Source organism: Myodes glareolus, chromosome 2 (genome assembly GCF_982192425.1).
Source record: "Myodes glareolus chromosome 2, mMyoGla1.1, whole genome shotgun sequence".
In the NCBI taxonomy this organism is placed as follows: Eukaryota; Metazoa; Chordata; class Mammalia; order Rodentia; family Cricetidae; genus Myodes; species Myodes glareolus.
Genome location: NC_142027.1, coordinates 67,986,755 through 68,003,021, shown reverse-complemented (window position 1 = coordinate 68,003,021; position 16,267 = coordinate 67,986,755). Strand labels below are relative to the sequence as shown.

The 16,267-nt window shown below is 41.0% G+C and overlaps 1 protein-coding gene across 2 annotated transcripts in view; it reads left to right on the top strand.

Annotated features, from left to right (window-relative positions):
• Positions 1 to 16,267, top strand: part of Osbpl11 (oxysterol binding protein like 11) — a 60,099-nt gene that overhangs the window by 16,400 nt on the left and 27,432 nt on the right. For both annotated transcript variants that reach the window (XM_048454092.3, XM_048454093.3), the window contains 5 exons: positions 2,234 to 2,409; positions 4,114 to 4,193; positions 6,288 to 6,464; positions 13,199 to 13,400; positions 15,909 to 16,054. In XM_048454092.3, the coding sequence (XP_048310049.3) occupies positions 2,234 to 2,409; positions 4,114 to 4,193; positions 6,288 to 6,464; positions 13,199 to 13,400; positions 15,909 to 16,054 (781 nt within the window). The remainder of the gene's footprint in view (positions 1 to 2,233; positions 2,410 to 4,113; positions 4,194 to 6,287; positions 6,465 to 13,198; positions 13,401 to 15,908; positions 16,055 to 16,267) is intronic.

The window sequence follows — 16,267 nt, the reverse complement described above, 5'->3', positions numbered from 1 at the left end:
ACATCTTGCTGCTTCGGTGGTCTGGGCAGAACTGCGGAGGGAGCTTCCTGCTTCCCAGAATGTTCCTGTTCTCATCACCCCGCCTCTACTTCCTGTCTGGTTAACCCACCTATACTTCCTGCCTGGCCAAACAGTATTTATTTAAAACATGATTGACAGAATACAGACAATTCTCCCGCACCATTCAAGTCTATGTTTTGTGTCTGTTCCAGGAAGTAGACTAATGGATGATGGATGATACAGTACAGAATGTGTGTGTGTGTGTGTGTGTGTGTGTGTGTGTGTGTGTTATAAAGAAATGAGCTGTGGCTGGGCATGGTGGCATACAACTTTAATCCCAGCACTCAGGAGGTCAAGGCAAGAAGATCTCTGTGAATTAGGCCAGTCTGGTCTACACATCGAGGTCCTGGACAGCCATGCTATGTAAAGAGATCCTGACTCAAAAGATGAAAATGAAATAAATGAGCCTTTTCTATGTGGCCCAGACTGAGTCTAAGCTCTTGAGCCTCAGCATCTGGAGCGTCTAAGACTACAGATATTGCCCTTGTGCCTGGTTGTCCCCTTCTACTCTGACCAGCAAAGTTCTGTGTACAAGGTTCTAATTCTCTGTGCCTCACCTGTTGGGGTCCTCCTGTTTCTGCTTTGCTGGGATGATAGGCATGTACAGCATGCGGGACTTTCCAGTGGGTGCTGATGATTTGCTCTCGGGTCCTCATGCTTGCAAGCACACGCGTTTACTCACTGAACCATCTCCCCAGCCCTCACTTGTTCTCTGAAGTAGTTAAATTAAAATTGGTAAATACATAATTTTGAGTCTAAGGTCTATTTTAATAGACAATTATTTTCACAAAACCGTGTATCACGCTGTTTCTAATTCACATGCATTTGGAGAATTCTGCTTTTAATGTGATAGGATAGTACAAGTTGCTTTCTTCCTACCTTAAACAACACAGACCAGGATTAATGTTTTTCAGACATGTCATAGAAATAAAGACAAATTTTTTTTTATAAAAAGAACTGTTGTCCTATTGAAATTTGGGATCTTAGTTGATGCATCCTAAACTATCTAGTCTATAACTGAATCAGAACATCAAATTCTTTTCCAAAGTCCACCAGTGTTCCATTAAATTCTCTGCCAAGGCGTATCACTATTTCATCATCTGGTCTCAGGTTCCCTGTCTCTGGGGCTCCAGTTGCAGTCTTTTCATTTTTAAACAAGGTAAGTAACCTTCACTTGTGACCTATCTAAAGATACGGTCACAACATCTTTCTACACGGACATACTCAGTGTATAGTTGACTGCTTAAATCGTAGATCAGATTCATTTCTTTAAAATTCATATTGATTACTGAGAGTTATTTTTTAAAAGACTGATTATTATTTTATTATTTATGTGTGTATGTGTATAGGTACCTGTAGAGACCAAAAAAGGACATTGGATCCCACTGGAACTGGAGTTATAGGTGATTTTAAGAATGGCTGTTGGGAACCAAACTCAAGTCATCTGCAAGAGCAGTATGTGCTCTTAACCACAGGACCGTCTCTGCAATTCCCATAGTCACTTTTATCTGGCGTCACGCCAGCCTAGAGTTCATATTTGGCATAACAGGTCTCCCTACCGTTGTGTGCAGCTGATCAGGAGAGTGTCCATCTAAAGAAGGGGTGCTCACTGTGCTCTTCCCTGGGAAACACTTCTGGGGCTAGAGAAGGAGCTCGGATGGAGTGTCTGCCTAGCGTGTGTGAGGCCCTGTATTGATCTCGAGCACCACAGAAATTACGTAAAATAGATGTTTCTCCCTCAGCTCTGTGTCTTGTGCCTTTGTTGTTTGTTTGTTTGTTTGTTGTTGTTGGGGGTTTTTTGTTTTGTTTTGTTTTGTTTTTGAGATAAAGTTTCTCTGTAGCTTTGGTGCCTGTCCTGGAACTCACTCTTGTAGACCAGGCTGACTTCGAACTCACAGAGATCCGCCTCCCTCTACCTCCCGAGTACTGGAATTAAAGGCATGCGCCACCACCGCCTGGCTGGCTTGTACCTTTGTTAAATGTGTCCAATTTTAAAGTAACTTTTGTCCTAGGAAATTTGGTATAGTTCCTGGTTTCCTTCTTGCCATGCTTTAGTTTTAGTTGTTTTGTTTTTTCAATGAAAACCCACTATAACTTTTAAATACTTGAAGTTTGCATGCTTTAGTTTGGCTAGGACAAATGTTTAAAATTCACTTTCTTAACATCATTGCAGGTTTTTTGTTTTAAACAATGAAGCTGGGCTATTGGAGTACTTTGTGAATGAACAGTCTAGAAATCAGAAACCCAGAGGTACTTTGCAGCTTGCAGGCGCTGTGATCTCGCCCAGTGATGAGGACTCCCACACCTTCACAGTGAATGCTGCCAGCGGGGAGCAGTATAAACTCAGAGGTAAACGGGGCAGTGGTGGTGCTCGCCTTTAATCCAACACTTGGGAGGCAGAGGCAGGTGGATCTCTTGAGTTCGAGGCCAGCCTGGTCTACAGAGCGAGTTCTAGGACAGCTAGGGCTGTTACACAGAGAAACCCTATCTCAAAGATGAAAATAAATAAATAAACTCAGAGGTAGGCCGACCTAGTGCTGGGGTCCCCTCCGCAGTGACAGCTCTGCTCTAGCGCTTTACTATGCGCTTGGGTATGGGAGCTGCTGTCGCTGCTGACACACTACTCTATAGCCTCAGAACTGCTCAAAGGGTTATGAAATCTGTCTTAGTAATTGTTCAAGTTGGCAATGAATGAGTCTGTTTAGTCATGGGCCTTCTAAAAACGGTTTTGTAAATGAAACCCCTACAACCCATATAACCTAGACTTGTTTAAATAATACCATTTTATGTCTGCCACAGGGAATTTTTCCTTTTTGCCCATTGTCTTCTTGACATCTTTTAGTGACTAATATATTCAATTGGGGCTTTTTTTAAATGTCCATATTCATGGGGGCTGGAGAGATGACTCAGAGGTTAAGAACACTGCTGCTCTTCCAGAGGCTCTGAGTTCAATTCCCAGCAACCCTCTGGTAGCCCACAACCATCTGTCTATGCTGCAATCTGGTGCCCTCTTCTGGAATACAGGCAAAACACTGTATATGTATAATATACATATAAATATTTTTTTAAATGTCCATATTCATTAAGATACAGTATAACTTAACTGGGTTTGGTTTTGGGTATTCATATTGGTTTTAATAAAACTGGAATCCTGTTCAGGGTGCTATGACCATCACTTGGACTTCTTTAGATAGGATCTTGCTGTGTAGCCTAGGCTGGCTTTAAATGCTTGCCCTCCACCTCTGAGTAATAAAATTACAAGCTCTTGCTGCCATACCTGACTTATAACTTCTGTGTAGATAAATTTATGAAGAAATATGTGGTTTTTACTTAATAAGTACACATAGTGGCTATCCTAACTGATCATTCTGCTAAGATCTGAAAGGATTGCTAATACTTTAGATTCTTTTTTCTTTATCTTATTTTTATTTAATGTTCATTGATGTTTTGCCTGCATGTCTGTGTGAGGATATCAGATCCCCTGTGACTGGAGTTATAGACAGGTGTGAGCTGCCATGTGGTTGCTGGGAATTGAATGTTAGTCCTCTAGAAGAGCAGTCAGTGCTCTTACCCACTGAGCCATCTCTTCAGCCCCAGTACTTCAGATTCTAAATTGAGGTTATTTATTTAAATAAGGATATTTCAGCTGGGCAGTAGTGGTGCACACCTTTAATCTTAGCACTCAGGAGGCAGAAGCAGGTGGATCCCTGAGTTTGAGGCCAGCTTGGTCTACAGACCAAGTTCCAGACTAGCCAGGGCTACACAACAAACAAACAAACAAATAAATAAATAAATAGGACATGCTACCAGAAGGAACCTAAGACCTACTGCCTCGTGTCCTTACCTGTGTGTTCTGTCCTCCTTAGGCAGTTTTCACTTCTAGCAAAGGCAAAGCTTCAGCCTTTCCTCTCCCCCCTCCTGTCAGTGACATTTTCTGTAAGGAAAGTAGAACTAGCCTTTGCTTTCTGCTCGTCCGTATTTTGTGCTGTGGACAATTAATTGTGTTCCCCAAATAAATATGAAAATAAGTAACGTGTATGTTCTTTTTCTCAGCCACAGATGCTAAAGAGCGGCAGCACTGGGTTAGCAGACTGCAGATATGTACACAGCACCACACAGAAGCTATTGGAAAGGTATGTGACTTTGTACACAGTATCGGTACACAAAGTGGGGGAAATGTGAGCTTTATACCTTCTTCCCCTCTGAGACAGGCTTTCTCTGTGTAGCTCTGGCTGTCCTAGAACTCACTCTGTAGACTAGACTGGCCTCGAACTCACAGAGATCCACCTGCCTCTGCCTCCCAAGTGAGTGCTGGGATTAAAGGCATGTGCCACCATCACCCACTATTCTTTTACATTTAGATATCAGGGCCAGTGATGTGGGGTGATTTGGCATTAAGCTTAATGACCTCAGTCTAATCCCTGAGACCACTTGGTTTAAAGAATTGACCTTGAGAATTGACCTCTTATTTTCATGTATGCTCTGATGTTCATATGCATATACATACAAAATAAATGAATGTTTATAGAAATACATTGAGATACCATTTGTATACCATAAAGTTTGCTCTTTTAAAGAGTATAATCCCATGGAGTTAGTGTAAATAAGACTCTACAACCTTGACAGAATGTTTCTATCAAGCCCCTAGGCAGCCCTACATAGTCAACACTGTTCTCTCCTTCCCATACCCATACTTGTTTGCTTGGACCTCTTAGCATGGTTTATTGTGTCAGCTTTTTCCACTTCAAGGTTCATCTACACTTACACGTACCAAGCAGTTCTCCTCTCAATCCCCCTCCTGATAGAGTCTACTGTGCTCCTGGTTGCTGGCCTTGTAAAGTACCCATTTGCTTCAGTTCTCCAAGTGCTGGGGTATAGGAATAGGCCACCATGCCAGCCTGTTGATTCTTTCTTTCTTAGATGCTTTCTTTGAATTTGTTTTTTTGAGACAGGATCTCAAACTGGCCTAGAATTTGCCATGTAGCCTGGGGTGGTCTTAAATCTTAAACTCTTGGCAATCCTGCCTCAACACTGCCCCACCCCCCTTTTTGAGACAGGTTCTTGTGTATCCCTTGCTGCCCTTACAATGTAGCTGAAAATGATCTTCAACTTCTGCTTTTCCTGCTTCCATCTTCCAAGTCCTAGGATATAAGCATGCTTTACCACATTGGGTTTATATCATACTGGAAGTCAAATCCAGGGCTTTGTGCATGTTAGGCGAGCCATTCTACCAGTTAGACCATATCTCCAACACTCCTCCTGTTTCAGCCTTTTCTGTGTGTGTGTGTGTGTGTGTGTGTGTGTGTGTGTGGTCTGAATCTATTTATCTTCCTCAATCCCTCTTTTTTTTTTTCCTTTTGGCCTGGAACAGCTCGCTGATTTGGGTAGGCTAGCTAGTCAGTAAGCTCCAGGGACCCTCTGGTCTCTCCCTTCCCATCAGGCATAGCTGTTTTATGTAGGTGCAGGAATCTGAATTCTAGTTCTCATACTCAGGCAGCAAACGCTTAGCTGACAGCCGTTTGCCTACTCTACTTGCCTCAGTCTTCTAGGTGATAGGATTACAGGTGTGAACACCTGGATCTGGATTATTATTTTTATTTATAGATGCTGTGACTCATGTGAACTAGGGTTTAAGGTTTTGGATGAACATTATTTCAGGTGTGTGTACATTGACATATAGACGGAGGCCAGAGTTCAGGGTCAGTGTCTTCAGTCACTTTCCACCTTGTGTTTTGAAACTAGCCTCTTAAAATAAATCAAACAAAACGTCGTATTTATGTCTAATGCCTAGTCTCTAGGAAACACAATGTAATATTCTACTCATGGTGCCAACTGCTAGTCAGTGACAGTGAGCAGAAAGTACCAGACTGTTCCAAAGAACACCTTATTGTTTCTTTAGGAGATGTATTATATTACCTCTTACAGAATATATATCTATATAGTCTTTGTCTTACAATGTTTAAAATAAGAAATCAGAAAAATCTTATTCTTCTAATAGACTTTCAAAAAATAATATAAAAATTCTTTGAGAATGACATACTGGAAACTTCAATTTTCTAATCTTTGAATAGCATACAATTAATCTTCAGAAATTTGCCTAAGTCAAACCTGATGTTAATATGTTCTCAAAATTCTACATGTATAAAGTCTGAAGTATATGGTAATTTAATGGCAAGAGAACCAAAAATTTAAAAAGCAAAAGAGGAATTACTTTCTTTTTCTGACAGAATAATCCTCCCCTGAAGTCACGGAGCTTTTCGCTGGCATCTAGTGGTAATTCTCCCATATCCCAGAGGAGACCAAGTCAGAATGCCATTTCTTTTTTTAATGTGGGACATTCCAAACTGCAATCAGTGAACAAAAGAGCTCATTTGCATCCAGACCATCTTGTGGAAGTCAGAGAAGTAAGTATGAATCGAGGCCAGGTAAGGTGCACAGCCGCAGTGCCTGGTTTTCTCCCAGTGTCGAGAGTTCTGTTTGTGCCTCTGGGCGCTTCGGTGTTTCTGTCCGTTCTACTAAGATAAGTGATAAAAGATAGCAAGACTGCAGGTAGTCTAGGTTCTTTGGCTCACAACTATGTGCTGGGTGGGATACTGTCATTTTTCCTAGAGTCTGTATCTTTTTGAGTTTTCTTTTTAAAAAATCTATGTCTGTCTTTTTAGTTTTCAAGTAAAACTACAGGTTCCTTTGCTGTAAAATTTATGGTCAAGAGAGTCATTAAGCTGGTAATAGTGAACCATAACTGTAATCTGAACTCTTGGGATGCCAAGGTAGGAGAATGGCAGCGTGGGCTCCAGTGTGAGAGCCATGACCTAGTGGGAAGGATAGAGAGCCTACGCAGAGGTCATTCTGTAAACAACAACACAATGTTATAGATAGGGATGAAGGCACGAGCTCAGTGGTAGAGAGTATGGCTAGTGTGCTCAAGCTGAAAAGCCAAACAAAAGCACACAGACCAGACAGGCAGACTGATGCATAAAAGTTTGTCACATACAAAAGTTGAGTTAATCTAGTATTGCCTTATCTTGTGATTTATTTCTTTTTTAAAAATATTTATTTATTTATTAATTATGTGTACAATATTTTGTCTGTGTATATGCCTGCAGGCCAGAAGAGGGCACCAGACCTCATTACAGATGGTTGTGAGCCACCATGTGGTTGCTGGGAATTGAACTCAGGACCTTTGGAAGAGCAGGCAATGCTCTTAACCACTGAGCCATCCCTCCAGCCCCGATTTGCTTTTTTTTAACTCTAGTTAATAAAGGGTTCAGTTTTCCAGGTTGTAACTATTTTAGGTGTTGCTTGCTGAGTTAAATTTTGTAGGGCTTTCAGTTTACTAAGACGTGGGTTGTGGAAATGATACTTTAAATCACCCAGGTGTTTTGAAGCAGACGGTTGGGGAGAATGTGTCCTCTATCAGGATATACTTATGTTTATGAATATAGAAATTCAAGTTTACAGAGATGAAGAATATGCTTTGAGACACACAAAACAGCCACTTTTGATTCTAATCCTGTTAAGCAAATAGGTTAGGTTATAAAATATCTTTTTCATAAAAAGCAGTATGTGAATTCTTGCTCTTTTTAAACCATTCTTCTTGATATTTTGCTTCACTAAGTAAGTTTTTAAAATTAAAATTTAGGTCCGGTGTGGTGGTGAATGCCTTTAGTCTCAGCACTTGGCAGGAGGAGGCAGGCAGAGGTGAGTTTGAGCTCAGCCAGGGCTATACAGTGAGACCTTGCCTCAAAAAATAAATCAAACTAACAAATAAATGACCCCCAAAAAACTATTTGAAGGAAGGTCTGAAAGATCGCTCAGAATGCAGAGGGCCTTGTCCACCAAGCCAGATGACCAGAGCTTGGTTCCCAGAACCCACGTGGTGGAAGGAGAGAACGGATTCCCACAAGTTGTCCCCTAATTGCCACACATGCGTATGACATATTACACTTACACATTTTTATTTACATACATGCTCACACATGCAAAAAAATGTTAAAAATATTTTTAAAACTTCTGTTTGGTATAGAACATCAGTTCATACACCATCAAAATTTATGTACTCACAATCCAAAAATTCAACTTCTAGATTTTAGATATTAAATTAAAATTTATATGACAAAAGTTATAAAAACCTTAAAACTAAGACTGCTGACCATTGAAAAACCTGTTACCGTCTTCATAAACTAACAGTATATGAGCTGCAAGTCAGACACTGTCAAGCCAGCTGCCATCAATAATGACCTGAAAGCTGGGTATGGTTGAACATGCCTTAATCCCAGCACTCAAGAGGCAGAGTTAGGCCTGGGGTACATAGTCCTATGGCCAAAAGAAAAAAAAGTCACCTTCCATTGTTTATTGTTTGAGTTTTTGTAGTCTCTCAAGGTTTTCCTGATTTCTTTCTTTCTTTCTTTCTTTCTTTCTTTTTTTTTTTTTTTTTGATATATGGTTTTACTGTAGACCATACTGGCCTCGAATTCATAGAGATCCGCCTGCCTCTGCCTCCTGAGTGTTGGGATTAAGGGCATGCACCACCACCTCCCGGCTTCATTGGTCTTGTAAAAACTCATTCTTTTGAATTCTTTGTTTGGCATTTCTTTTCCATCTGTTTTTGGAATCTGCCACTAGAGAGGACATACTTTGGCGGTATCGTGGTGCTGTGTTTCTGCACTTGTGTTCTGTGGTGGGAATTACCTGCTGGGATAGTTGTCTCTTCACCTGTCGTGAAGACTTGAGGACGCAGCTTTCTCTTGACAGCGTGTCCCAGGGTGTTGATGTTGTGTGGAGATGCAGCAGTTGTGTTCTTTGCTCCAGAGATGAATGTTCAGCAGTGGGACTTCAGGCCCCACCCTTACATATGCCTACTTGGATTTAGGTTGTTGGTCCTGGCCTTTTTGACTTTTGTCTCTCCTGTTCTTTGAGGTAAAGCTTCCACTGAAGGTCAGTCAGGACTAGGCCATGATTGGGGTAAAGTTTATTGTCTCTATTAGTTCAAGGCTGTAGCTAAGGTGACAAAACACTCATTAAACTCAAGGTGCTCAGCCCAGTCTCCAGCACTGCACTGAAAAAGAAACAAGAGTAACAGCAACAACAAGATAAAAACAAGCCAGATAGGGAAACACACTAAAGATCAGCTCAAGGACACACTCAACACACAGCCATAGGGAAAGGGGTAAAAATAATACAGAATAAGCTTCAAAGGTAATAAATTTTCATTTTATTTTTAAAAATGCAGTGGGGAGCTGAGTGTTGGTTCAGTAGGTGAGAGCATTTGTTGCTGTTGCTGAAGATGGACTCAATGCCTAGCACCCACACAGTGACTCACAGCCATCTGTAACTCCAGGTCCAGGGGAGCCAATGCCCTCTTCTAACCTTCTCAGGCACCTAGCATGCCTGTGGTACACATATATATGCATATAGGCAAAACACTCTTACATAGAATTAAATAAGTCTGATTTAAAAAAAGAAAGACAACAGGAAGGCCTTTTGTGGTTAAAGTTGCCTTTAATCTCAGCATTTAGGAGCTAAGACAGCTGAATTTCTGTGTGTTTAAGGCCAGCCTAGTTTACAGAGTGAGTTCTAGCCCATCTAGAGCTACAAAATAAATAATAGATATTAAAATTTTAAAATGAAAGAAAAGAGATAAGGAAAACTAGTTTGTAAAGAGTTATCAAACCCTCCTGGCTGAGGTACTCAAAGAGCATCTGCTGTTGGTGGGTGCCAAGACAAGCAGGCTGTGCAGGGTCGCAGATGACACCTGTTGATCTCTCAGCTGACAGCAAACAACCTGAACTAGTAAGAAGGCCACACCCTATATCTTTTCACTCAACCAGGCTGTATTCTCTCCTAAAACTTTTATTAAGCACTTGAGGCATGGGAAATAGTGGACCCCTAAAGACCCCTCTCTCCCACTAAGCTTTGCCAGGCTATAGACTGACCGAGGTGGGCAAATGCTTGTCACATAGATGTACAGAATAGTGGCCAAGGGCATTGGCAGTATCCAAATAGCGACAGCTCCTTACTACTGAGCGTCCTTTAGGCTAGAGACTTCTAGTCAGTGTGCCTAGTGAATGTCCAAGCTACACTTATCCCCTTAGTATCTCCCGAGTGAGAGGAGCCGTCTGAGCACTGAGTTCTGTTCTAAGGGAACCAGAAGAATCTACTGAGTTTGTTTGTTTAGGTCCTAGAGCTCTCTGACCCAAACCCCCTTTGGAAACTACTTCCTCTACTTTGATTTCTCGTCACAGAGGCAGGGTTACTTACTCCAGTGGCCTCTACTCTTTGTCTCAAAAGCAAAACAACAAATATTGGATTAACATGAGGAGTCTCTTTCTTGTCTATCACTGTTCCTTTCCTCACTGACCAGACACCAAAAACTTCCAAAACTAGAAGCACACAGTAAGTGCTCCTTTGGAGAGATCTGTGCGGCCCACCTTGCATCTTTGCTGTTTGCTTATGTTGTTGGATGTAGCTGTTCCTTTCTCTTTATTGCTGTAGTTCCTACATGAGCAGGCTACACTTCTGTCCATTTTAGTGTTGTTGGACATTTGAGTTGAACAGCTCTATGCTTCTGTTGTGTACTTGAGAATAATTGTTAAATCCTGGTTATATTTGTTTAGCTCTGTTTTATCTCACAAAACTTTTCTAAAGTGTTTGGACTTACTTCATAAATTTGAATTATTTGGGAATTAGTCTCTTAGTACATACATACATTTGTATGTGTGTTTGTATGTATTGTAGTGCTAGGAATTGAACATAGGGCTTCACTTATGCTAGGCAAACTGTCTGCTACTTAGCCCCACTAGCCCCCAAATTTATCTACAAAATATAAGCTAGGCATGGTGGCTTATATCTGTAATCTCAGTGCTTGGAAAGCTGAGGCAAGAGAAGTATCACGAGCTTTTTGTTTTTTTGTTTTTAGGTCAAATGTTTAATTTTTTATTCTTATTTATGTGGATGTGTGTCTGCCTGCTTGTTTGTATGTGTACCACATGAATGCAGTATCAGAGGAGGCCAAAAGAGGGTGATGGATCCCCTGAAATTCCATGTAACTGTGAGCCACCCAATGTGGGTGCCAGGAATTGAATCCAGGTTTCTGAAAAGTACAAGTGTTCTTAACACCTGAGGTGTCTCGCCAGCCTGTCTGTCTGTCTGTCTGTCTCTCTCTTAACAATTTATTTACTGTGTATTTGCAAGGGTGTACCTGTGTCACTGCACATGTGGAGGTCAGAGGACAACTTTCGTGAGTAGATTTTGACTATCACTTTTGTGTGTGTTCTGCGGCTCAAACTCAGGTTGTCAGACTTGCTGGCCAGTGCCTTTACCTGCCGAGCCATCTCTCCAGCCCTGATTGCCATAAGTTTTGTGTTTTGTTTGAGAACAACCTGGGTTACTACATAGCGAGTTCTAGGCAATTCCCTACTACAAAAGGAAACCTATTTCAATAAATTAATAGATAATTTAGAAAATGCACAACAGAGTATCCGTGTATTCACATTTATAAATGTGTTTATATAGATATCTTTATGTCCAGTTTCTCATTTTGAAGATTTGTTTTCCTGGGAAAGGTAAATGCTTAAACCTTGACTGTGTCTCATGTTTTTAGGAACTGTTTCATATGCACTTGATTTGCTTCATTGGGCCACTTTGCATCCTACTTTCACTAACTACCTGATAAACTGCATGTATATATATGGAGCACAGACTGGGTGCATACAGCCCTAACATCAGGGGGCAGAAACAGAAGGAACACTGGGACTTGCTGGCCAGTAACCAAGCCAAAGAACAAAAACAGGGACCTCCAGGTTCAGAGAGCAACCCTGCCTCTAGGGTCTTAGGTGGAGAGCAATGGAGGGGACACTTGACTTTAACTTTTGTTTCTTAAGTGAACGCGCGCGCGCACACACACATACACACACACACAACAAAGCTTCTAAAGCTCAGAGTTTTCCATTACAAAGTTTCTATATGAGTTAGAACCTTCTGCTTACACTTGAAAGTATCATCAGTTGTTTTCCTCTACAAATATTACATTGTTCACTAGTTGTTATTCCATTGGCTCTGTTAGAAGTGGATAGGAACCTGGTGTGGTGCACACCTATGATCTCAGCACTTGGGAGGCAGAGGCAGGAGGATCTCTGTGAGTTCAAGGCCAGCCTGGTCTATGTAGCAGGGTCCAGGACAGCCAGGGCTACATGGATAGACCATGGGGGTTATAGTATTGTTGGGTAGGCTCCTGGTCAAATGTCTTAAGTCTTTGTGGAAAACTTATAATCTAGTAGTTGCTTAAAACTGGCCTACCAACAGTCCAGACGCCCTGACTAGGAAGTCAGGTGAGAGTGAGGCAGGTAAGCTATCATGCTTTTGCAGTTGTTCAAGCCTGGCTAACACATCAGAGGAAAGTGATTGAGGGCCAGACTGAAAATTAATTTTAACGTGGAATTAAAAATTCAGTACCGCTGTTGACGATGTGCTGAATGTTCTGATGACTTGGAGAGGTTAATACTGCTAACAGAAAGTGGCCAGCCTTTTGTGCTTTATTGCTTCCAGAGAAAATGTGTAGCCATCAAAGGCCACAATCTTCAGTTGATAAGCACTGTTAAATACCCATTAACTGAAAGTAGCCCAGCAGGGGCTGGAGTGATTAGGAACACTGGCTGCTCTTCCAGAGAACCTGGTTCAATCTCTAGCACCCATATGGTCTATCTTTAACTTCAGTCTCAAGGGATCTCATGCTCTCTTCCGGCCTCTGGGGGTGATACATGCATGAGGTACACATACATGCAGACATAAACACAAAATAATAAAATAATTTTGGGGGGGGAGGGAGTTGAGACAGGGTTTCTCTGTGTATCTCTGGCTGTCCTGGAACTCACTCTGTAGATCAGGCTGGCCTCAAATTCGCAGAGATCTGCCTGCCTCTGCCTCCCTGAGTGCTGGGATCAAAGGTGGGTGTGCTACCACCACCTGACTAATAAAATAATTTTTAAGCAAGAAAGTAGCCTCACAAAGTTAAGCTAGATTTCTAAGTCTAATATACTTGGAAAATACTTCAAAGAATGAATACTGTTATTTAAATGACTAGCAAACATTATCTGTGTCACATCGTGAGTGAGACCTACAGGACTGTTGTTTCTCTTAGATGATGTCTCATGCAGAAGGACAGCAACGAGACCTGATTAGACGGATCGAATGCCTTCCTGCTACTGGCCTTCTTAGTTCTTTGGACCAGGACCTCCTGATGCTCAAAGCTACTTCCATGGCAACTATGAACTGCTTGAACGACTGCTTCCACATCCTCCAGCTGCAGCACGCGTCCCATCAGAAGGGCTCGCTGCCCCCAGGTAGGTTGGAGATTAAAGGTAGGACTTAAGATTGGCCTTAAATCATGGGAGCACTGATTTTGTTATCATTTAATGATAGAAAAACATTTTTTGAAAAATAAAAGAGGGAAATTAAAAATCAGTTGAGTCCCTTGATTTTTAGTTAGCCACTAGTGTGATACAAACTTCGTTATTTTGTGCTTTTTTTTTTTGAATTCAGAATATTTTAGGTGTAATGTTTAACATTGAATATACCTTTCTAGATTGCAAACTCAGCATGTCAAAAGGTAAATTAATCTAGGGCTCAGTTTCTGTTAAAATAGTGGCATCCCTCTCCATTCCTGTATCCAGGTAATGGGTAGAATCACTGGGTGTATGTCCTGACTCCCAGCTCTGTCCACTGCTCATTTCCTCTTTAGTGTTGTGTTGTATTCTAGTATGTCATGGTTCTCACTAAAGATCAGAAGGGAATTTTTAGTTGTTCACATCCTTAGATGAGTAGTGTGCTCTCCTCAAGCTACTCTTCTCATTGGAACACTGGATGAGCTGCCCTGGTGTAAGAGGTGTGGGTTAATTTTAGTTAATGAGCTTGTTAGGAAAATGAAACATCTTATTTCTAGTCTGTACTATTTAATTTTTAAAAGTCTATCAAGAGCACTGGTTCTGGTTACTAGATTAAATGCTAAATAAGCTTGATTAAATAGTATATCATTTAAAACAATTGTGAAACTTTTGTATGGATTCTTAATGCAACCTTATTTTTGATGTTTTCTTCATGATTAAGAAAAGATGTATGAGTAAATTTGCATTAATTACTGAAGTTTGAAGTTTTAAAGTGAAAGTCGTTTTCACATTGGACATTTTGAAGGCTAGGTGGTTCGAGGAATTACCTTATTGCCGTTGCTGTAAAATTTTATTTTAAAATCTCCTCAGAATTAAAATATAACTTGAAAAAGCAATTACCATTCCATTCAGATTCTTCAGTGACATGGAGACTGAAATCTATGTTCAGAGAATGTTTAACTGTAAAATCATATTTTTGTTTTATCCATTTATAGACTGGCTATAAACTCACTGTGTATCATGTATCACAGGCTAGCCTCAGCTACTCCTGCTCCCTTGATTTTTTTTTTTTTAGTTTTATTTATATTTTATGTGTAAGTGTTCTGCATGTATGCCTGCAGGCCAGAAGAGGGCACCAGATCCCATTACAGATGGTTGTGAGCCACCATGTTGTTGCTGGGAATTGAACTCAGGACCTCTGAAAGAGCAGCCAGTCCCCTTAACCCCTGAGCCATCTCTCCAGCCTGTGCTGCACCTGCTTTCTAAGCACTGGGATGACAAGTGTGTAGTACTGTGCCTGGACCATCGAGTTTGAATATGTGTTAGCTAGAGATTCAGTTGTATATGTGTTAATTTGGAGGGGCCTTGAGGCCAGATGGCTGGTCTAATAAAGTTTAATTATAATTTCTAGTTACCTGAGTAGCCCTCTAAACTGAGTCTTTTAAATTAATGCTCACATGTCTTCTATTTTTTGAAGAAAAAAAACTGAATAGTGATATTAAAAATAGTTATTTTCAGATAGAGGGAGAATGATTTCTTATCTGTACAACTTTAAAATAGGCCCATGACCTTAGCCAGGACATCCCTCTAGTCTTCATGCCTCTAGTGCCAAGGGCCAGTGAACAAGGCAGGACACTACTAGCCTGTTGGGTACTTTGTCATTTATTGCTCTTTTCAAGTCTGGTCTTTGACTTAGTGAATGGCCTACTGTTTTCAGTTTCAGTTTTAGTAGTGTGAGTGTCCCTTATTCCTGCACACCATAACCTAGCTTCTGTGAAACCCAGATCAGCCTCTGAAATCAAATGGAACATTTCCATTATTGATTAGGCATAGAATCTTTGTTAAACTAGTTGAGGGTAACAGGAGACCATTGACTCATTAGCTGAGAAGTGACAGGTCTCCCAATGTGACGCTGACTTTTGCAACGTCAGTTCTATGAATTCAGTAGAAAAGGTTTTCAGTTTAAGTTACTTTAGGCTGTTGATGATTTAAATAGAAGATATATGTGTAGTATTTAAATTAGAGCCAATGAGTTATTTTGATTGCTTGGGAAAATTGCAATTTTAAACAAATTATGTTGGTCTCCCTCTCAGCTCCCTGGAGTGGCTGTCCACTAAAGCCTAATTACATACGTTTCCACGGTTAGAGGGACGCAATCGATAGCACCGGCTAATCTGCTGTTCGGGAGCTCACTCCATGATTCACAGACTGGTCTAAGAAGCGAGATCAGCCCTATTCAGGGTGGATTTCTTTTACATAGTGTCTCATTTCAAGATGCAAGTTGCCCTGTTGTGAAATACCCAATCATGGTGCTCATGCTAATGAGGCCGAGCCGCTGTCTCCTTTCAGGGCAGGTTGAACTGCTTTAGTCTTGTAGCATCAAAACAAAATTGTTTAATAAAATCCAGATCTGCTGTACTTCCCAGATTATGAGCAAGTCTCAGAATTTTTCTCTTACTTCATCAGGAGCAACCATTGAGTGGTTGGAACCAAAGATACCTTTATCAAACCACTATAAGAATGGAGCTGAGCAGCCCTTTGCGCCTGAGCCCAGCAAGCCCATGGCAGTTCCGGAAGCACAGTCTGCTGCAGAATCTGGAGGATTAGCAAGGGTAAGGGGATATGAAAATTTGATTTTGGTGGAAGAAATGAGGAATCATTGAAAGGGGACAGTGTTGTTTTTGTTGTTAAGGTGTTTGTGCCCATAGAACACTAGAGTTACATTCTTGCAGCTTCTACCTGTTGTTCTACCTGAAAGCCGTTTATTTGCTTTGAACTTGAACGTGGATTTTCCAGGTGTAATGATGTCCCCTTTTTAGTCTTTA